Raw genomic sequence first — 23,029 nt, forward strand, 5'->3', positions numbered from 1 at the left:
TGTTTAACTCATTACTTTACAACATGGAAAGACCATTTTATAAATGTGGCCCCTGAATACAACAGAGAAAAAAACACAACAAGAAGGACCAAATACTGTAGATAACCCGAGATGTTAACCTCCTGTTGGTTTTCAGCTGATTTCATGCATCAGCGCCTTTGGATACATTACCTGGATAAGCCCCAGAGCCAAGGCCAGATCATAGTCCCAGAGGGCTCAATTGAGCACGTTTTACTTCACATGCAGATACTAATTCACTGACATCATGCAGGTCAAGGCTATGATAGAATCCACAGTAAATGTCTTATTCATGTCTTGAGCTGTTAAGGGTGAAGGCTAGATGGAGGAGAAGGCAGTGCATATCTCTGAGTAGCAGGATGTGGTATAAATCATTCACCCTAAGATTATATCCATCACATGTCATTAGTGGCATTGCATCCTTTTTGATTTCCATTAATGTTGACAGGTTCAAAGGGAGAAAAAAAAACGTTTAGTTTTTTTATTTTGATCTTGTTAGACTAAGGGGGCTGTTTCCTTTTATGGAGCCTTTATGATTACATAAAGCATGAGTAGCTCCAGCAACACATAGCACTTGCATGCCACTCATGCAAATTAAATTACATACGATCAATATTATGATCCATCTAACGGTCACATCGTTGCCTGCCTTGCACTGCTGTAGAAATCTTTTTTAATATAAGGGAGACAGTGAGAAGAGAGCTTTCCACTAATGCATTAGTGACCCTCTGGGGAAACAGGAAAATAAGATGTCTGGATGAATCCTTGAAAGGATTAGGAAACATATTCAAATATTTTTCATACCAAATTGTATGCTACCTGTACCTGTGATAAAACAGCTGAAGAAAACAGCAGTTCAAAAACATACAAATTAGACCACCTGGGAGGGTAATTGCTTCCTTTCCGCTATCCATTATCTATATCATTGTACAGTACTTTCAAAAGACCATTCACACATTCAAGAACATGCAGGAAAATGCATGCCCAAATACACGCACACATAAATGCATCTTATCTCTTTCTTTTTTCATCTCTTTCTCCCACATACACACATACTCTAACAATCTCGGGTTTTGTGTGTGCTAGAGTTGCCAGTGTTAATTAAACAGATTACAACACAGAACTAATCAAAACTGCTATGCTCTTCAAGGCCCAAACTAATGGTGGTATATTTTTTAATTTCCCACTTAATCAATTACACATACATCGCACACACACACATTCCCCTCAGCAGGGAGGTCATTAACATCCATGCTTCTCGCTGATGCATGGAGAGTTCCTCCATTGGAATCAGATTGCACTGAAGGGACCTTGGATTTAACTGCAGTCCCACTGGTCCTGCTTGGTCTGGCCATTGATTGTATGTGTTCGTTGGCCATGTGAGTTAAGCTCGGTGCAATCAGAAAGAACAGCACGAGGCCCCTCTGACCTCTCCCCGTGAACTGAAGAGGACTGAATATCGAACTCCTTTCTCGTTCAATCTGCACTCATCATTGTTCTGTCAATTATTCCGGCCCCTAACGACTCTCCGGCATGAAGTAAAGATGCCTTATAGACACATATTCACTAAGCCAAACAATGTACATTTGCATTGGCTTACAGTTCATGGGGTGTAATCAAATGTCAGCACTGAATGAATTCTCATATTACACACACACTGCTGATGTATATAATATAATCACCAGATCCAATGCAGGATAATATTATTGCTTATAATAAAAAAAGCTATTATTTTCTAATGATAGGATTTCCATAAGAGAAGCCACATAACTGTCTTGCATTTCGTATGAAGGCTGGAGAAAGTGAGGGAACCTGTCATTGAGATGGGGCGTGAAAGTGATGAGAGCAGGAGAAGATTACACTCCATACATGGCCTGAGGCTATTATTACCATATCTTGAGAACAATCAATTAAATTGGGTTAAAATATACATGCTGTTTCAGGGCCACTTAGACATGCATAATGGGATCATGAATACGGCACAGCTTCCATATGTGGCACAGAGTGGGGCTCTTCACACTCCTGGGGCCCCAGGTAACCTACAGTATGTCTTTTGGCGCTTTTCCATTACGTGGTACCTGCTCGACTCGCCTCGACTCTACTCGCCTTTTTTGGTTTTTCATTCCGAAAAAAAGTACCTGGTACCTGCTAACAGGTACTTTTTTTTAGTACCACCTCCGTCGAGGTTCCAAGCGAGCTGAGCCGATACCAAAAGGTGACGTGAAAGCGACAGACGGGGGTGTCCTGAACAAACCCGCCATTTTTAAATAGTTCAGCCAGCTGTGTTTTTTTTTGCTGCCTCAAGCTTAATTTGAAACAAAATGTGTCTTCTGGCTGTAGCAACAACATCACATCTTCGACGTTCTGTGTGTGTGTCACGTTAGGTCACGGCAGTTTACTGCGGTGCCGCTTGTTTTACAGTTCTGCGGAGGCTCCAGGCAGAGCTTTCGCCATAGCCTACGTACACACATATATCGGCCTGACGCGCAAGTATAAACATCAGGCCACTTACATAGGCTACGGCGAAAGCTCTGCATGGAGCCTCCACAGAACTGTAAAACAAGCTCAAGTAGCCTGATGTTTATACTTGTGCGCTGGTGTTTGCGTCGAGCCGGCATATAAGACGACCAGCCACGCTGAGGCGGTACTAAAATCTGCAATGGAAAACGGACGCACAGTGTGTCGAGTCGAGGCGAGGCGAGTGGAGTCGAGGCGAGTCAAGCAGGTACCATGTAATGGAAAAACGCCATTTGACTTAGACTAGACTTAGACTTCTCTTTATTGATCCTTTTGGGATGACTTCCGCAAGGAAATTAGATTTCCAGCAGCAGATTTTAGCAGCTTACAAAACACTCTTTAAATAAAGAGGTATAAAAAATACAGTATAGAAAATTTAAACAAAGCATGCAATATGCAGGGACCAATACCCTCCATGTATTTATTGATCCATGTTTACGGTTCTAGTTTTTTGCAAACCTCAATTGGTTTAATTAAAAGATCATTTTCTTTTACCGTTTCTTCTATCCCTACTAGGGCTAAAACGTGTTGGAAACTTTCACAATATTAATATGGACATTCATTGCAATATTGCAAATGTTAAAAACAATGAGCTGTGTTTCATCCTTGCCTTTTACCAATGACAAGCAGCTGCGACATGAGCCGTATTCTTCACATACCTGCCTGCATTCTTTGCGTGCATATGGAGGACTAACTGCCCCTCTCCCTCTCACTTTTCAAAATCCCATATTTGCCCCCCCTTTTTTTACTACTTATGTACACTGACTGTTTTGAGTACACTTAATGTTGTCACGTTTTCAGTGTGAACACACTGCATACGCTAAACCTGCTTAGATTTAGTATGTGGTATGGATTTGGGACACAGCTTAAGAGTCTGCAGCTGTGCGAGGATGTATTTTTGCACAGTGATGTTTTAAGCTAAATGCTAATGCATGCTAACATGCTGACAATAAAAATATTAACATGCAGATGTTTAACAGGCAGTATTCACCCTGTTCACCATGTTAGTTTAGCGTGTTAGCAAGATTTGCTCATTAGAACCAGAGTAACATTAGCACTAAACACAAAGTACAACAGAGGTTGATGGGAATGTCAATAGTTTTGCGGGTATTTCATGGACAAAACGTTAGAGGTCAGAGTCCATACAAATGTTCATGTTTAGATGGTAATCTATCCAACAGTTCTCACGAAATTACACCTGAAACCAAATCCGTCACCTACAGTATTGGTGGCTCCAGCGGAAAAAGTAGGGGATCACTAAAGTTATTAGGAACACGGGGAATAGGGATGGGTACAGTTCACATTTTTATCGGACCTCAGATTCAGTTCCGGTACCCAACGGTACCTTTTTTCGGTACTCTCCCTCTGTAATAACAAAAAATAATTTCAGTTGTAAAAATAATTCCAAACATATCTATACTATTAACATTTTCATATTTATTTATAACATTTTACACTCAAAACAAAATAAACAAAAAAATAAAAAATAAAACCCCTCCTTCTCTCTTACCAAATCCGTCCCTACAACCTATTAAATCAAATAAATATTAATTTCTAACACTGCACTGTAACTTTTATTCTTGTATTTGTATATTATTCTATTTTAGCCTGTTTCATTTTCATGACCGTTTTTAATTGCTCTTATGTTTTATGGCACAGAAACCACTGCCGTGTGTGCGTGTGTGCATGTCAGAGCTCCGCTCTCTGTCTCATGCAGAGAGGACAGATAAGCTCGCGCTTACTTGCAAAAAAGTACCGAGTTCGATACCCAAACCTAATGGGGAACATAAATGTCCGTATAAAACTTCATTGCAATCCATCAACCAATCATGTTGAATCATCACCCCCCTAAAGACCACTATACATCTCAGCAGGTAATCTCACGTAACAATCAAAAAAAGGATATAAGGTGTAGGCCTACTGGAAGGAAATACCAAATGCATGAGACAATCTTATCTAACGGCAATCTTTATGGACTATTTACAGTATATGGGAATTGTGGCTTTCTTCTTACCCTGACATACTGCATAGTATGCTAATCACTTCAGTCTGAAACAAGCTTGGGGTTCCCTTTCCCCTCATTGACGCTTGCTTCCTCTGTTTCGCAGAAAGACCCTTAGAGGCTCATGTCACCTCCCTCAGCAGATGGCTGGGGCAAACGCAGACATGCCTCGATTTCACTGATGCTTCGAACATGATTTCACCAACTGTTTGACAATTTGAATCTTTAACCTATTTTCACACCGGGGCTTTCACACTGAGCAGACTTTCTTCATCAAAGGCTCAGCAGAACTCTTAGACTTTTCATGCAACTTCCCTGCAATATTTGTTGTTTAAAAAAAAATCATAAACCTATAACAAGTATACAACCGTAATACGTGACAATAGGATGAAACACACACTGTAAAGCATAGCCCACATTGTTGGCTCAAATTTGCTTCCATTTATCCTGGCATTGTCACTCAGACGTAAGACTGTGGTGTTGTTTTTAGATAGCAGCCCTAAGAACTTTGGTTTACAGGCTTGCATCATTGTGTGTTGTTAGGCTGTCTTGTCAGTCTTCTAGAGTAAGCCTTACTCCCACTTGCTCACAGCAGGAGTCCTCTCTAGCAACAGCAGACAAACTGAGTGTGGTGGCATGTTTCATGATCCTGTAGACTTTGACGGTGACAATATTCTGGAGGGTTCTCTTTGTTCACTTGTTTGTTTGTATGTTTGTGTGTGTGTCAGACCGTAGGTGTGTACACACACAGACAAGACTCAGCTAATATTTACAGTAAGGAAAACACATTGAGACTATTAGATACTGCTGCAGACATGCACTTGATTACATAAATGTGGCAATTTTACATGTCACTGAATAAGCACCTGAGTCACCCTTTCTGTAATTCGGCAATAGTAGGTTGTACCTATAGGAACATCAACGCATTCTCATGAACGGGTCCGTAAGATATCGTACGAAAATGTATGTTAATACAGAAAAAACAAAACATGGAATGCTTACGAATTATAGTGCTTAACTTTTCGTAGCTTTTTGAACAAACAGGCTGAGGAACATTTTCAGTACACTAACAACACAGTACGGGTCTGAGTTGATAATGAGAATGGCGTCTCATAACAGAAAAGCTACAGTAGTAGTACAAGGTTAAATATTCAAAAATACTAAATGGCTGTTCTTCTGCCTTTTATAAGAGCGCTACAATACATTTATCACTTCAAAAAATAAAAGTAATAAAGCATGAACTACTGTGAGTAGCCAAGGCGCTGAGGACATTTGTCTCATGTCGGATCAGTCAATAAAATTGTGTTTTCATTGATTTTTGTTCTATTTTTATTGTCAGACCATCGGTCTCCCTCACTTAAGTTTTAAACTTTCATCAATGCCAATTGCTTATGATTATCCAGCAAATTTAGCATGCAAGCAAGGAGAATATAAATACATGTCATAATTGTATGCCTTGTCATTTTGTAATACATGAAATATAATATATTCATAATATAGAATGAAGAAATCTGCTGCCTGTCTAAAAAATTATGAAATTACAATTTTGTTTAGTCTTTTTTCGCCCACCAGCAAATATGCCAAACATCCCAGAGTTTCAGCTTCTCAAATGTGAGCATTTGCTGCTTTTCTTTGTCATACCGTATATTAGGCCTGCACGATATTGGAAAAAACTTACATTGCGATATTTTTTTTCCTTGCAATATATATTGCGATATGAAAAAAAGACAAATTTTTACAAGAGGACATAAATAGCCCTATTTAGAAATACTAAATATAATACTCATTCTCAACTACTGGGGTGCTTTTGTAGAGGAGTGCATCTACAAAGAAAATAAAAATGAAAAAAAAGAACTTTAATGCTTTACAAAAACCAAAGCAAGTAAGGCTGTGACTACTCTTCTGAAGTGATTTTGGAGAGGGAAATTAGGAAGAAATACACTGGTTGACTGACATGACACCATTGTATTCATATAATATCAATCCAGGCTAAAGTGAATGATATTAATAATGCATGTTGCTTCCTCTAAATGTCAGGCTGTGGTCGACTAGCGGGGCCTGCTTTGGTTGTTTGATAAATTGATTAAAATAGATCATGATTGGTGGTTTGCTGTGCATGCAGAGCCTGCATGTCACACTCGTCAACAAACTGTGTATCCAAGAGCACTTACATCAGTGTAAATGACGTTATATCAGAAACAGACTGCTGTTGTAGATTAGTGTTACGTTTCCAGCGTCGCAGCTCCGAACCATGACGTTAGTTGGGACAGACGCCTTGTTTCTTTAGGCTAACTATGTTAGTTTTAGCCTGGCTGGTAGCAGCTTTCTGCGGTGAAAAGTGGCCGGGATATGTCGTGATTACGTTGCATTAATCAGGTGGTTTAGTTTGTCTTCGCAGCGAACATAAAACACTGACTACTGTAGCTTCACTACCCATGGAAAAGCATGTGCATCACTGTGTCAAGCTGCCGCTTACGGTACTTTTCTACACACGGGAGAGCCTCACTTCCCATGCTTTTTCTCCGCCAGTCATCATGATTCGGTGTAACAACTGCCAGTGTCATTAACATACTGATCAGCATTCACGAGGTGCTTTGCATTGACTATTTATGGTTAAAAATGGGCATTTACAGGGCGGGATAAGAGGCTGATTCACATACGCACACTTGAGGGTAATCTGTGATTTATAAAGGGAACATTGCTTACAGGTGTGCGTACACACGGTTTTATAAATCTGACTTTTTTTTGGCGTACGCCATTTTGGGCTTTTGGGCGTACGTACACTTATAGTAAGGATCCTACGCACAGTTTTATAAATGAGACCCCAGATCAGTCAGTTATGAAAACAAATTTAACTTCATGTTCAAAAAACATTTTAAAACCCATCACTGGTGCAGCATGTGAGAGAACACACACTTGTCCTTTCTCATATTATTTTTCTACTCATTGCTGTTCTTCAGCAGTGCCACTGCTCCCTTTTGTGCACCAGATGCCAAATATTGAACGAGCATTGCAGCTCTATCCATAATGGTCCTGTCATGTTTAAACAGAGCCAAAGCCCAAAAGATTTTAGCTTCCATGTATAAAAAAAAGGGCTTACTGCTCTTGACGTTGGGCACGTCTCTGTACATATGTTGATTTGACGGAGTGGGCAGATTGAGAAATGAAAGCCATTAGATTCAGTTTATTTTAATTAGTTGTTAGATGCCACGCCTCACCTCCTGCAATTTCAAATCGAACTCCCTTCGCAGCTGGGACAAGCTACTGATTGACACGCTGAGTATTGGCCTGAAGAACTGCTACTGCGCTAACAAAAAAACCTTCATTTGTTTCCTCTTCTTAACTCTTCCCCTCAATCACACAATAACTCCAAATTGTCTTAGCTTTCATTAAAAAGAAATAAAGGAGCCAGAGGCAGCTTGTGTACCTGACATGCATGGCTGATGACTCTCTTTTTGAATTTGCAATGTGACGATCCTATAGGAACATCACTGTCAACCCCATTTACATGGAGGACCCACCCACTTCACTCAAATCAAGGTAACAAGAGAAGGTGTGTACATAATTCCAGAGTGTGTGTGCATTCCCATGCTTAATTATCTCAACAGCTGATGGAGATTTTAAAGTCCTCATATTATGCTTTTTGGCTTTTTCCCTTTCCTTTATTGTGTTCTATATATTTTTGTGCACGTTATAGGTTTACAAAGTGAAAAAGCCCAAAGTCCACTCCAAAGGGACTTAACCTTCCTCCAGAGAAAACACTGTTCACAAACTGCTCCAACCAGCTCTATTGTAGTCCAGCCTTTACTTTCGTGACAAACGTGCGTCACTTTGTAACACACGTTATAATGCTCACCTAGCTGCTAGCGCCTCATACTCTGCAACTGACTAGATAGTTGTCCTTACCTAGGTACTGCACATGTGCGACTCCCAACAAAGATGGAATAGAAATGTGATGTCTCACTCTGTAACTAAAACAGAGAGCTCAACACACAGGGTGAAAAGAGGATGTGCAGTACAACAAAAATATAGTGTTTAGGAGAGGCAGTCTAATTCCATGGTAACACGAGGAAACAGAAACAGAAGACTGGCTGGTGACAACTCTTAGCATAAGTGTCCTAATACATGTTCATAACAGGAGCAGGCAGTATTGTCTGATGACCATTGGGCCACTTTGATCTTGCATCAGTCAGCTTTATTACAGCCTGGAGACTTGCAAAGTCATGTAGTAGCCTATTTGTGGCTAGATCTGCTTGTGTTAAGAGGGGCACAGAAACTAGATTGGGGTCTTCACTTTATTGTTCACAAGAGAGAGATGTCATTTCTTGAGAGGGGCTGTGATGTATCATGGCAACTTAGTGAACACAACATGCTGACTTCATTTGGATTACTGTGAGTCATTTTGTATAACTGTTAAAATAAAAAGTGTGTATGTAGATAAGGAAAAAACAAGTGTAACTGTGTTGATGGGACATTTTCAGCACAGTTCGGATAAGGTCCAGCTCACTATAAGATTTCCTTATCACATACACTATAGCCACTCTGCAATCCTTGCTGCATGCATACAGACACCCTCAAATACAAAATGCTGACCACAGCAGTCTGTGACACAGATCAGCATTTTAAAAACAACCCTGCTGGATTGGTTTTTAAAGTGCTTTTTTGGGCACACTGAAGCGTGATGCTAACGGAAATCCAAAACATTTTGAGACCTTAGGATGAGTGTAAATTTACATGCTGTATTTACTGCTATGGAGAGAGTTTATTTACAGCATTTTATTGAAACCCAAACAGCTAAATATGTAATCCATTCCCATGTATGCTTCCATACGTACTGTAGCTAAATCAATTTGTCAAAAATATTGAGTGTGATTTGCATAAAGAAACTGCTGCCCGGAGATAGAGCTGCAGCTCGACAGGGAGAGAAAATGGTTAACACAATGAACATACACAAAAATAAACACAACCATATAAATAATAAAGTGACTGAACTGATCAGTTCAGTCACTTTATTATTTATATGGTTGTGTTTATTTTTGTGTATATATATATATATATATATATACACACATATACAGGTGCTGGTCATATACAGGTGCTGGTCATATAATTAGAATATCATGAAAAAGTTGATTTATTTCAGTAATTCCATTCAAAAAGTGAAACTTGTATAATGTATACATTCATTCCACACAGACTGATATAGTTCAAGTGTTTATTTCTTTTAATTTTGTTGATTATAACTGACAACTAATGAAAACCCCAAATTCAGTATCTCAGAAAATTAGAATATTGTGACAAGGTTCAATATTGATGATTGTGCCACACTCTAATCAGCTAATTAACTCAAAACACCTGCAAAGGCCTTTAAATGGTCTCTCAGTCTAGTTCTGTAGGCTACACAATCATGGGGAAGACTGCTGATTTGACAGCTGTCCAAAAGACGACCATTGACACCTCGCACAAGGAGGGCAAGACACAAGGTCATTGCTAAAGAGGCTGGCTGTTCACAGAGCTCTGTGTCCAAGCACATTAATAGAGAGGCGAAGGGAAGGAAAAGATGTGGTAGAAAAAAGTGTACAAGCAATAGGGATAACTGCACCCTGTAGAGGATTGTGAAACAAAACCCATTCAAAAATTTGGGGAAGATTCACAAAGAGTGGACGGCAGCTGGAGTCAGTGCTTCAAGAACATATGACTGCTGAAATAACTGGACTACTGTTCTGAAGCAGGCACACACATCGTGCACACCTCTGGGACATGAGTACGTTTTTTTTTTTTTTTTTTTTTTTTTTTTTTTAAAACCTCCCCGGAGTGCACACACATCAGCACACTGAGATAGAACTGTCTCTCTAAATCCTTAGTTGATTCTCACCTCTCCTAATTGGCTGCTTTACTCATCAAGCCTGTCGGAGTCTGTCACCTGGCTGTAACACTATTGGCTGTAATGCCACACTTTCTACCACGAGCCGGGGGAGACGCATGCTGCTCCTGGTGTTTATCTTTCAGTATATGGCATTGATGCTGTTTTAATGGTCTGTAAAGTAAGCTTCAATTGACGTTATTAGAAATGTAATGTTTTAGGGCACTTGGCTTTTTAAACTCCTTGGCTTCCATCGCCACATATTTCCATTACCCCCATTCATATTCTGGCTAATGAAGATCTTTTTGCACTTAACCTGACTAATGGGGTATCGCCTACCCACAGGACAGCCGTAGAATAAAGTGAGTATGGACCCATTACTGGTGAGTAGGGGAGCGTATGTCAAAAAGGAAATCCTTGCAGATACCAGGGAGCCAAAAGATTTAATTTAATTCGGAAAATTACTTTCACAGCTTTCAGACTCAATTCAACAAATCTGGCTCCGTTGTAGCCTCCAAGCCAGCCTAAATCTTACAAGATTCATATATTTTTCTATTGTAGTCTGGAAAACCTCTAGAGAGACTGGGCAGAGCCCTCCAGATGAAAGCTTGACCAATCAGAGAGCTATAATAGATGATGTGACTGGGCACCTCAACTTCTAAACCCTGTTTTGGGCTCAGAAATGAAGCCGGATTCTGCAACGGTGAGGCCTAGTTATTTCCTAAAAGTAATTCAAAAAAACAATTTCAGTGGGACATGAGACAGCTCCTTTAGTTTCAGTTTGAAAATAAAAAGCAAAGCCCATCAAGCAGTGTGTTTGTCCAGTCAGGTGTATGGAGACCACAAAAAGCAAAGAATAAAGTCAAGGTTACCACTTCTCTTCGGGAGAAACTTACACTGCACTTTAAGTTTTTTTTTTTTATGCATATTTTTACTCTTTAAGTAAAATGACTTTGACTGCTGCTCTCTCTGTATCCGTTTAATGTCATCAAAGATTTTCTAAATTAAAGTTCAGTGTTTTGATAATCTTAGCATTTTGCAACAACTGTGAATGACTCTTTCCATTCATCGATATGCCACAGTTTTTCAATTTAATATGTAAGCTTAAGAAACCTAAAAGCACAAGGTCAAGGCATCACCATTTCAATACTTGAAGGTAGTCTTTTGTCAAGCACAGAATTGCAGGACATAATGCCAGCTATAACATGTATGACCTTGATTTGAGCAGTCCTGTATAATTCAATGTCTCTGCTCCTCAGCGGGTCTGTGAAAGAGATGCATGTAAATGATAGATGACTCGTCATTCATCACTGTCGTCACCTTGGCACCCAGGAGGAAATAACAGCGCAGTCAAGGTGTGTCACTTCCTGTGTGCAGCTACTTTGTCTTTGCCTAAAACCGTTTAGCTGTCGAGTTGAATGTCAAATATGGTACAATGACACACAGGCGTGCATGCACACAAATGCATAGTTATTAGTCATTAATGGAAACGCCTTCATGTATGCAGCATACACATAAGCACACATTCTTTTGTCATAATTTGAAAGTTGCAGATGTTTTCTCATACTCTAAGTTTGAACCTTTCAAATTACTGAGAATTTGTGTAATCACCTAGCTGGAAATTGATAAATTTGGAAAGTTGAGCAAGTTTCTCAAACTTAAAAAATTACAATATGATTCTTTCCTTTAAAGGAGAATTCCGGCCAATTTTTACGTTAATCTTGATCACTATAGCTACGCGAGTACTTTCGATAGAAAAAACCCCCGACCCGAATCAGTGCAGGTAACACAGAGAAGCTGCAGCTACATGTACAAGCGTCCCCTGAGCTAAAACGGCAGTTGTCGGGGCAAGTTTTAGAGTGCCTTTGTGCCTCTTAACGGACACAAAATGCAATTAATATGTCTGTGCCACATGTCACGAACAATGTCAACAAAATGCGTTTTCAAGTGTTTAAATTCACCTACCCTGGTCCCTGTCTCGATCCTGCCGGTAGCTAGCTTGCCCTGCTAGCTGTTAGCTGCAAGCTGCCCTCCAGTGAGTGTATTCAACAGGCTTCTGTGATAATCATCCCAATAACAATCCACGGAGTGTAAAAAAATTCATAATAAAATAAATCAAATTGTTTCAAACTCCACCAGATTCTTGTTCTACATCTCATGTTGCTTTACTGTTTTATTTAATTGCCTGCCAAAGTCCTGGCTATAAAGCAATATTTAATGAATTCATAAAAATTTCAAATCTAATTGTTTTCTGCAAACTCCACCAGATTCTTGTTCTTAATCTCATTGACTGCCACTGTGGTGATTTTCATGTTCTATGAATTTATTAAATATTGCTTTATAGCCAGGTATACAGTGTAGGACTTTGGCAGGCAATTATTAAATAATAAAACAGTACAGCAACATGAAAATCACCACAGTGGTAGTCTGTGAGATGTAGAACAAGAATCTGGTGGAGTTTGCAGAAAACAATTTGTTTTTTTTGTTTTTTTTCGACACCAAGCGCATACACCTTGAGCCTACCACGCAACCTCGTGTAGATGCACAATATCTTTTTAAGCATAGATGGCGTGACCGCGCTTCTCCCCCCGAAGCACAGACAGTAGTGCGGTAGTAGCTGTTAGCTGTTAGCTGCCCTCCGGTGAGTGTATTCAGCCAGGCTTCTGTGATAATCATCCCAATAACAATCCAGAGTGACGATGGTGTTGCTATGTCCTCCAGTTACTGAAGGCTAGCTTTAGCTTGCGCTTGGAGCAGCAAGTTCATCTGCCTGTTGCCCCTCTGTCTGTCTCGTTCTTTCCAAATCTTGTGAGGCTAGTTCTTCGTCTGTATACTCGGGTTTGAATAAATAAGGACGACCATCAAACTCAAAAGGCTCTTCCGTGTGTTGTATATCTGCTATGTTCTCCATAGTTCGTTACTCCAAGCTTCTTCCCTTGTGAACAACTCCGCTCTTCACTCTTCACACACTACTCTTTACCTTTTCCTGCTACAACTGAATTCCCAGGAGACAGCGCGATGCTTCAGTCACGCTATTACTGTGCAGGCCACAGACATCGTTTATCCCGTTTCCATGTAGTTACATAGTCACTGATATGGTCATAACTACTACAGTGCTCAATTACCTATTTTGAGGGGGAAATAATCAAAACTTTTCGCTGCGAAGGCATGATCTGTCCTATGCAGGACATCCACCAGACCACCGCCGCTCTGTGGATTATTATTGGGATGATTATCACAGAAGCCTGGCTGAATACACTCGCCGGAGGGCAGCTAACAGCTACTACTGCACTACTGTTTTTTTTTTTTTAGGGGGAATAAACTTCAAGGCGTGATATGACCTGTCCTCTGGAGGACATAGCCACACCACTGCCGCTCGATGGATTGTTATTGGGATGATTATCACAGAAGCCTGTCTAATACACTTACCGGACGGCAGCTAATGGCTAACGGCTATCAGCTAGCAGGGCAAGCTAGCTACCGGCAGGATCTCGACTGGGACCAGGGTAGGTGAATTTAAACACTGTCTGAGTTGAAAACTCATCTTGTTGACACATAAGGGCCCTGTTCATGTGGCACAGACATATTAATTGTATTTTGTGTCTGGTAAGAGGCACAAAGGCACTCTTAAACTTGCCATGACCACTGCCGTTTTAGCTCAGGGGACGATTGTACACGTAGCTGCAGCTTCTCCATGTTACCTGCACTGATTCGGGTCGGGGTTTTTTCTATTGAAAGTATTCGCGTAGCTATAGCGATCAAGATTAACATAAAAATTGGCCGGAATTCTCCTTTAAATAAAAGTGTCAAACTTAAAGGATTATACAAGATATTCTTTAGCCCATGAACTAGACATTAGGTACATATGCATCTCATATTACTACAAGCCATTTTTGTTGGCTTACTTGATATATTTAATCTACCGTAGTGAACATTTCTTCATCTCAATTTTTTTTTGTCAAAGTTGCATCAATGGAGTTACAAGTAAGGACTCTTCAAAAAAAAATTTAACCCATCCACAATCTTTTTCTTAAAGCCCATGTTGCAGGTTAACCATCACTGTTGATTAATGGATACATAAAGCACTCAACATATGTATACCATTGTTAAAAATGTCTCCAAATAGTGTTAAAGGCCAGTTTTTGTCGTTTTTGGTACTATTGGGTTTTTTAACGCAATTTGGTGATGACGTCACATTGGGGAGACGTGCCTCAGCCTAGTACTATAACTATGGTGACTGACTGGAATGAGGAAGAGGTGTTTTTACTGTCAGTGAATAGCACTGAGTGAAAGTCAAGGTTTTCTTTATATCTAGTGACCGTGATCATGTCGTTAGTTCAGATAGGTACTGGTAATCTAGCTAGATCTAGAAATAGAAGGCATCATGCTAGCTATGGGCTAACTTGCCAGTCAGTCCCACCTGTGAAATCCTGACGTTGTAAACACATTTTTGATTAGATATCTCACATTTTGATGGTAGCCTACTAGCTCCAGTAACAACATTTGCCTAGTGTTTATTTATTACTTGCATGGGGGTGCTGTTCGGCTTTTCACAAGTTTAGACAGCTAGCTAACGCTACGCCGACGTTTTACAAACGTTAGCACAACAGCGTGAGCCTAGACAGCTAGGTAAATATTACGACTGCCTCTGCGTCCACGTTGTCAACTTAAGACCTGTGGCGGCGTTAGTGCTCCTTTTGTACCATAATTGTATTGAATGAAATGTTAAGCTTCGCTCCTACGAGATGGGTGGATTTTTGTTATGTTACACACAAAGCTAACTGGCTATAGTTAGCCTGTGCGTATGCTAGCGGAATTAGCTATCGTTGCGTAGCCAGCCAGCAGCTTTGGTAGTAGTTTCGGCGAGCTAACCACAACAGCTAACACATCCACAAGCGTCTCTATTTCAAACGTCACTGCAGGTTGACTGCTTTTAGCAGCAGAGGTTGATTGTGACAATACTGTCGTAGTTAGCTCACCGAAACTATTGCCGAAGTTGCTGGCTGGTTACATAATATTAGCTAATTCGGCTAGCATACATACAGGCTAACTATAGCCAGTTAGCTTTGTATGTAACAAAAACCCACCCATCTCGTAGGAGCGAAGCTTAACATTTCATTCAATAAAATGATGGTACAAAGGAGCACTAACGCAACATGTCTTATGTTGACAACGTGGATGCAGATATAGGAAACTCCGAAGGCAGTCGTAATATTTACCTAGCTAGCAGTCTAGGCTAACGCTATTGCGCTAACGTTAGCAAAACGTCGGCTTAGCTAGCTATCTAAACTTGTGAAAAGCCGAACAGCATCCCCGTCCAAGCTGTGTTTCACTTTCCCTCCAATATTATTATATACATAATAAAGACCCATGGACTCGGTCGAGACCAAAAGCTATGTTTTGGCACAGACCGAGACCATAAACAGTGAACAGAGACGGGGCTTTCGTCTGTCGTCTCCCCAACGTGACGTAATGCAATGCATTGTGGGGGAAAAGAGAATCATTGCAAACCACTGTAAAATAGTACTGCTTTTTCGTATTTTATTCTGTTTTGTGATATCCATTGTATTTGATGTTGTTGGGTAACAGTTTAAATGTTTATTACCAACAAGCAAATTGTGCAAATTCATTACAAAATAAACCCTGCAACATGGGCTTTAACTAAGTAGTTTTTGTGCCTAAACTTAACTAAAATGCATCCGCTTCACAATGTTGCCAAGCGGTTTAAAACTGTGGTCGTTTCGTTAGATATGAGAATGGGAAACGCTCCTGAGGGTCGTATTTCTTGGCATGGCTTGGGGCGCTGATTTATGAAACGCTCCAGTGGGTCGTATGCAAGGGTAGGAATAAAAGACCTGTATTGTCATATGGTTTGGAGGACTTGTTGATGTCAGTGCATTATTATAATTCATTTGAAGTTAGTTGTGTTTCTGGCCACCTGATGAATGTGAGTCCAATACTCACTCTCTCTTGAATTGCTCTGTTTTTGGTCTCTACCAACTTCTGAGAAAAAGTATAGTTGCTAAATGCTCCAGCTAGTCTATAACTGTGTCAGTCCAACGGTTGGTGTTGAGCAGGTAGTGTACAGTGGGTTTTTAGAACTTTTCCCACCGAGAACAATGGCCTACTGTGGCTGAAAATACATTTTTTTTGATGTAGTGCATTTGTTGGGGGATATTTCCAGCCTCAAAACAGTGAATGTGGATTTGACTCAAGTAAACTACAGTGCCCATGTTCATTATAATGAAGGAACGTGTCACCCAGTGACATGGCTGAGGACCTGCGTGCATGGCAGTGCACAGGAATAAATGTCCTCTTTTATCCTTACTCTCTGCCATCACTCTCCACTGACAGCTGTCCGGGAAATGAACAAGTGTGCTGCTGCTTTCTGATTGTTCAGCAGGGTGTTCACTTCATATTTCATTCACACATTGATTAATTCTGTAGAAGCAAGGAGGGAGTCGGGACGTACCTTTGACTGAAGCTGTTCTCCTTCCTCCGACAGTGGAGGGTGACAACCCTGTGGCCTTCACTTCTGACATCCTGACTCACCGTCCACAAAACAGGGTTAGTGGCTCGAGCTCCCAGGAACGCCACGCCATCTTTCAGCTTGACCCTGAAACGCACACGGACGTGCACAGGTCAGAGAAAAACATTAAATTAGGTGATACTATAACTGTCACCAGAAAAGCTCACAAATGAAGTTTCAGAGCTTCAGAAACACAGCTGGCCTCCTTTTTATTCTCTTTCTCTGAAATGAAGAAAGGGAAAAATTACCATCAATGGGCTTTAACTGTGGTCTCATGGTCTTTCTCTCTCACATGCATGAAGGACATTACATTTGCTCCTTTTGGCGCTCACTAGATGGGAAAACAAGAACTACACTTTTCTCGAAACATTTTGTTGACAAAACAACCCTTTAATCTTTTGGCCCTCATCCGTTTTGGATAGTGTGTATATAATCATACGTGAAAACCAAAAAAACGCTTTCAAACGTTTCATGTTTTGCTCGGGATGAATGCCGCTTTAGGGAAGTGATTCTGGCATGTAAGAGTCAAATTATTTCAGTGATGAAATAATTACGAGTCGGGGGGGTAGCGAGTTCGAATGAACGCCTGTGAAAGTGTGTTTAACCACTATGAGAGTACGTATTGGATGAAAGAGTCGTTTTACATGACAAGTCTCGTTTTACACCTTGTAACGTCCCAACATCAGGACTCTGGAGCAATAAATAGGCAGCAAGCTCTACTTCAGACACATTTGGTCATCCCCCCCCTGCCCTCACACCTGGGGTTTCACCAGGACTCCAATCTCTGCAGCCTCCGTGCCACCTCTGCCCCACCCTTTTGTCCCTCTATCACTTCCATTACTTGTGGTCACAGTCTGTGGGATATACAGCTGCTGAAGAACCATGACCTCCTCCTCTTCCAGTATACTGACTATGCTGTTGCTCTCCTCCTCCTCCTCTGTCACAAGAAATTACCATGAAGTACGTGAGCGGCTTTCAGTGCTTCTTTTTTCCAACATGACAAATTGCTCTTGTTCGAACCACTGACACGAATGCGGCAGAATATTTTATGTGGGGGAAATGAAGGAAGAGATGGCAAGAAAAGCTAGATCTGAAATAAAACAAGAACAACAGAACGGCGAGGAGAAGGAATCATTTCAATTCAGTGAAACATGAACGCAGGGCAATTTTTTTTTTTTTTTTTGCCTGCATCAAAATAGTTGAAAACTTTCCTTATTCTGGAACTGCGTAAGGCTTGTAAAAGATGAAGAAAAAAAAAATGGAGTGTTAACGGGGGGATAATGACATGACAAACCATGCAGCAGTCCTTAGAGGAGCACAATCATTACATCTTCAGTGTTCCACTGGTCGTCTTTGATCTTATCCATGCCGCTGAGGCAATATTAACGGGCCTTGTGTTGGCCGCTGCTCCTGACGAGCAAAGATAAAGGCCGCCGGTGTGGAAGACACAGAAAATAACTAGGAGGAGACGACTTATTGCTGTCTGTCCTCCTGTTTCCCAGGCGTCACCTTAGCCACGGTGCAGTAATTACTACAAACCCACAAGCAGATTCAGCAGTGAGCGGGAGAATAATAATCAACTAATATGGACTAACGGAGCTGTATTTGTCACATATCAAAACCCAATTTGAGGTAGAGGTAGAAATGCTTTAAGTCCCATGATGATGCAGAGCAGCACATTCTTTCCCTTTTCTTTTTCTGCTAACGTGTACAGATGCCACTAACTTCTTACGTTTGCAGTAGTGCTCAATTGTGATTACCAATTGATGGTTTCAGTCATTTTAAAAGTCATTAATACTTCTTAACAAATGCAAAAATTTGCTTGTTTTGTATCATTATAAATAAAATTTTGTGTGTTGGTCAGACTCAAGTGAGCAATTTAAAAAATATCTCTGGCCTCTATGGTGTTTTGTCACTGTATTTGGCATTTAATAGAGATAGAATTAATTAACTAGTTGGTTGATGGGTTGATCAATACTAATGTAGAATGAATCTAAGATCTATGGTCATGATACTCTGCAGTCTTCTTTCACTCTCTCTCTCATTCTCTAAATCTAAAAATGTGTTCCTCATTTTCACATGTCTCATCCTTTTATCTCATTCTGTTTCTTCCTCCTGTGTCATACGAATTGTATTTCTCTCACACACATGTTGGACAAACCCAAGTATGTACTTTAGTCAACAAGCAAGCTGGCACAATTAACAAATGGCATGGTTGTAAATGAGATTGGTTTGGCTAATATGATTTCTGGTAAGGGAGGAGGAGGAGGGAAGCAATAAAGGAAAGCAATTTAAAGGAAGCCCCCTCCTTTCACATGCATCAGCACATGAAGCTGCGTCATTAATTCCATCAAAACCTGCATCAGTGGGATGAGTATTTACAGATGGGATGAGGTTGTCAGAAAAGACAGTTTTCAGCTCTGCTGATTGATGCCCCGAAATGACATTCCAGGATGGCTGCCCGAATAACATCAATACGTCAACACACCTTGCACTCTGGCATGCTGCTCTTATGCTGCATGTACTACCAATGTGCATTAATATTAATACACTTTACACAGAAGGGAAATAAATGGAATACAAACAATTTTGAATAAAGCCGTGTGAGACCACACGTCTCAACATTTAGACACCATGTTGTTAAGCTGTCAGTGTACCAATAAGTAATACAATACCAATAAAATGAAAACCAAATTCTACAATTACAACAGTACAAAATACTGTAAGTTAAAAGAAAATGTAGAAAGTCACATTTATAAGTGTCTCTTGAAAAGGGATTCAAAATGTTAAATGTAGACGACTGCAGATGAAAAGATCAAAAGTGAAAGCACTCACGGTTATATTATTACACACAATATATCATTTAATTATTGGATTACTATCACCACTGCATTAATGTGTTAGCAGCATTTTTATGTTCTAACTTTTGACCAACTTTATGTTTTTTGGTGGTTCTCAGAAATGATAAGTGATCTCATGTCGATCATGTTTTGAATGGAAAATCTGAACTTGCAAAGTAACTAGTAACTATAGCTGTTAATGTAGCGGGATATGGAAATACTAAAAAAAGTTCAAATTCTTCATTAAGTACAGTATTTGAATAAATGTAGGCCACTTATTTCCATTCCACCACGGTATAGTAAGTTGTGAATAAGTGAATGCTGGGCACAGTCTTAGAGTCCTTGGGACCACATAAGGAGTTAGAGTCAAAACGTTCCAGCCTTTAGCTATTAGTTTCTAGTTTTTTTTTGTTTTTTTGTTTTTTAATGATACAAAAGACCTAAACTTTGCTTATGTATTTAACAAATATGCTTTGTATAACTGCACTACATATAGTACTGTACACACAAACGCATTCAAAACTGGGGCAGGACAAATCTGCATTGTACTTGAAGACATGAAAAACAGCATGTTTTGGGCAAAGGAAGTGAAGAACGTACGTTTCGGTGAAACCCAATTTCAGTAAACATTAAGATTATAATGACTCAATATCATTCATCCAAAGGGAAAATTGTGGGAATGATTACATGCTTTCTTTCAAAAGCATGTTTTTTATTTGTGGTTCCCATGGCAATAAGTGAAAAATATTGAAGAAAAGGGATAAAAAAACAAAAAACAAGGGAGTGTGTATTCAGGGTTGGGAGGTTGTGTAAAGCTCTTTGTGGTGAGCATGGGGATGGAAGGATAGCTTGGTGTTTAAATGTGTTTGAGCAGAGAGCGGGGATAGTGGTTTACCGTGACCAGCCAGGCAGATTAGAAAAGACAGGCATTGTATTAGTGTGGATGGAAAAGGACAGGATGGGGGGGAAAACATTCAAGAGAGGAGAGAAGTTGAAGACAGGGCTTTATTGGTTAAGAGGCTAGGAACTTGTAGTCAGCATTGGCATTTGCTGTCCGTTCTGGTCTTATATTTCCAACAATAAAAGAGAGAGCTATAGGCCCCAAAATGTCAATGTCATTCTTAAGAAGCCATTTTCAGCAAGGTTATGTCACCCAGTAAACTTAAAGTTAAAATAATAATACATGAGAAGAAACCGTAGGAAAATGGTTCTCTGTATTGCCATCCAGGTGATAACAGATAATTACTCTGGCCAAGATGGACAAAAATAGAACCCAATAACTTGGACACAAGTAACACACACACATACACACACCTTGGTCCGTCTCTATATCTGATATAATGTAACACACTGGAAGAGAGTGGGTTGGTGGTCAAAGGTAACCTTTAGTGAAGATAAATGAAAGCGAGTACAATTGCTCTGATATCAGCTACGCCACAAAGAAAACCACCTTTGGTTTCTACATCACAGAAAGGCTCCTGCAAAGGGAGAGCCAGATGGAGAAAAGCTACAGCAAATGAGTCACAGCACATTCATATACAACCTGCAACCAGGTTCTGAGGCATCATTAACTAACCCCACTGAAACGTTTGAAAGAAGAAAAAGCCCCATGCTGCATGACAAACTGGTCTGGTGGTTACTTGGATAAATCTAAAACACATGCTAACTTGTGCTTGGGCATATTTTCCAAATTAATTAAAAAAATGTAGTTTAGCTGAATTTAATTTACTGACGGCTGGCGAAATTGGCCTAATCACATTGAGCTTGTTTAGTTGGCCCGCGTCCCAAAATTCTCAAATACCTGCAGCTAAATGCAGTTATGAAATAAACACACAAGCTGAGAACCCCGGCTTTCTTCATGTTCTCTCCCTCTATCGCTTTTGCTCGGAAACCAAATAATCTCCATCACAATAGGGTGAAATTAAATTAGATAGTGGCCAATGACAGGTGAACCAGGCTGAGAGCTGGTTCAATAAATTAGTAAGGTGAAACAGGGCTGCGCTGGAGTCAATTAGCTGAGGAATAGTTGTCGGTGGAGTGGTTTTTTAGGGGCAGGCAGACACAGGCAGATGCGGAGATAAAGAGAGCGCTAATTCAATTAATGAGTTTGATGCTGTTCTTCCTGTTATCAGAGCTAGTTGAAAGTGCTGGTGCGTGGCAACGTTGCAAACGGAGGGCAAGCTTAACACTATCAGATAAAGAGGGCTCCCCCGACAAAGCTCATCTCCACCCATGCATTCTGCTACGTCTCTCTCTGTCTCACCCTTTTGTCTCACTTTCACCATGTCTCTTATCCTATCTCCCTGTGTCTGTCTCTATCTGTTTCCTCGGAAACACTCTGCTCCCCTCACTGTATCTGCACATCCAAGCCTTACTCCCATCGCTCTCTATATCCTTCACCAGAGCTCCCTGTCTAGCTTTGGTGCCCTGCTGCACTATAGTTTCATTTATATCATTTTAAGGGAACCAGATATCCTGCACACTGTTGGTCACTTTAATTCACGTTATTTAATTATCTCATTTCAGTCGGTAAAGCTTCATCGGGTAATTTGAAGATCTACAGACCAAAACGTCTTAATTAAGTAAAGGGAGTCCAAGTGACTGGCAGCGTGCAGAAATTCTGGATCCTTCTCACTTTACAGGTTAGGGTTAGGCCCAACACACCTGTAATTGAGACTTTATGGTGGACAAGAACTCTGTTTAAAGTTTTTAGCAACGCCAGCAGCTAGGCTCAAGGGTCAGTCAGTTGGTCTGGACTGAAATATCTCAACAACAATTGGATGTGTGCCATGACATTTTGTAAGGACACCAATGGTCCCCAGAGGATGACGCTTCAAGAGGTTTTCATCAACCATTTGTACATGAAAAGTAATGCACCGTATTTTTTATGTATTTCACGTTTTTATTACTTTAAGCCCTGACTGCTGTAAGGCACCGACCGCTAGTGGCGTAGTAGTTATGACCGGAGCACCGAGTATAAGGCTGCGAAAACACAGGACTTTCAAGCGGGAGAGTGGATATCGCCTCCCAGAAGAAGTTAAGGGGAAAACACAAGACTTTCACCCAGGAAACAGATGTTTGTGTCCCGGAAGTACTACTTAAGTGTTTTATTACAAAACACTGTTGTCACAAGTATCACCTCACGGTGACCATTACACACATCACAGTCAACTGTCAACGGTGGCTAAACTTAACTGTCACTTAGGCATTACAGTGACCGGGCGCCGTAATTGTGGTATTGTTGTGCATATATGTTTTCG

At 40.4% G+C, this 23,029-nt stretch overlaps 1 protein-coding gene across 1 annotated transcript in view; it reads right to left on the minus strand.

Annotated features, from left to right (window-relative positions):
- The window catches only part of LOC144531703 (transmembrane protein 132C-like), a 166,136-nt gene that overhangs the window by 59,298 nt on the left and 83,809 nt on the right, over positions 1–23,029 (minus strand). Inside the window, exon 4 of the mRNA XM_078271961.1 lies at positions 16,873–17,016. Within this exon, the coding sequence (XP_078128087.1) occupies positions 16,873–17,016 (144 nt within the window). The remainder of the gene's footprint in view (positions 1–16,872; positions 17,017–23,029) is intronic.

This window comes from Sander vitreus, chromosome 16, assembly GCF_031162955.1.
Source record: "Sander vitreus isolate 19-12246 chromosome 16, sanVit1, whole genome shotgun sequence".
Taxonomy (NCBI): Eukaryota; Metazoa; Chordata; class Actinopteri; order Perciformes; family Percidae; genus Sander; species Sander vitreus.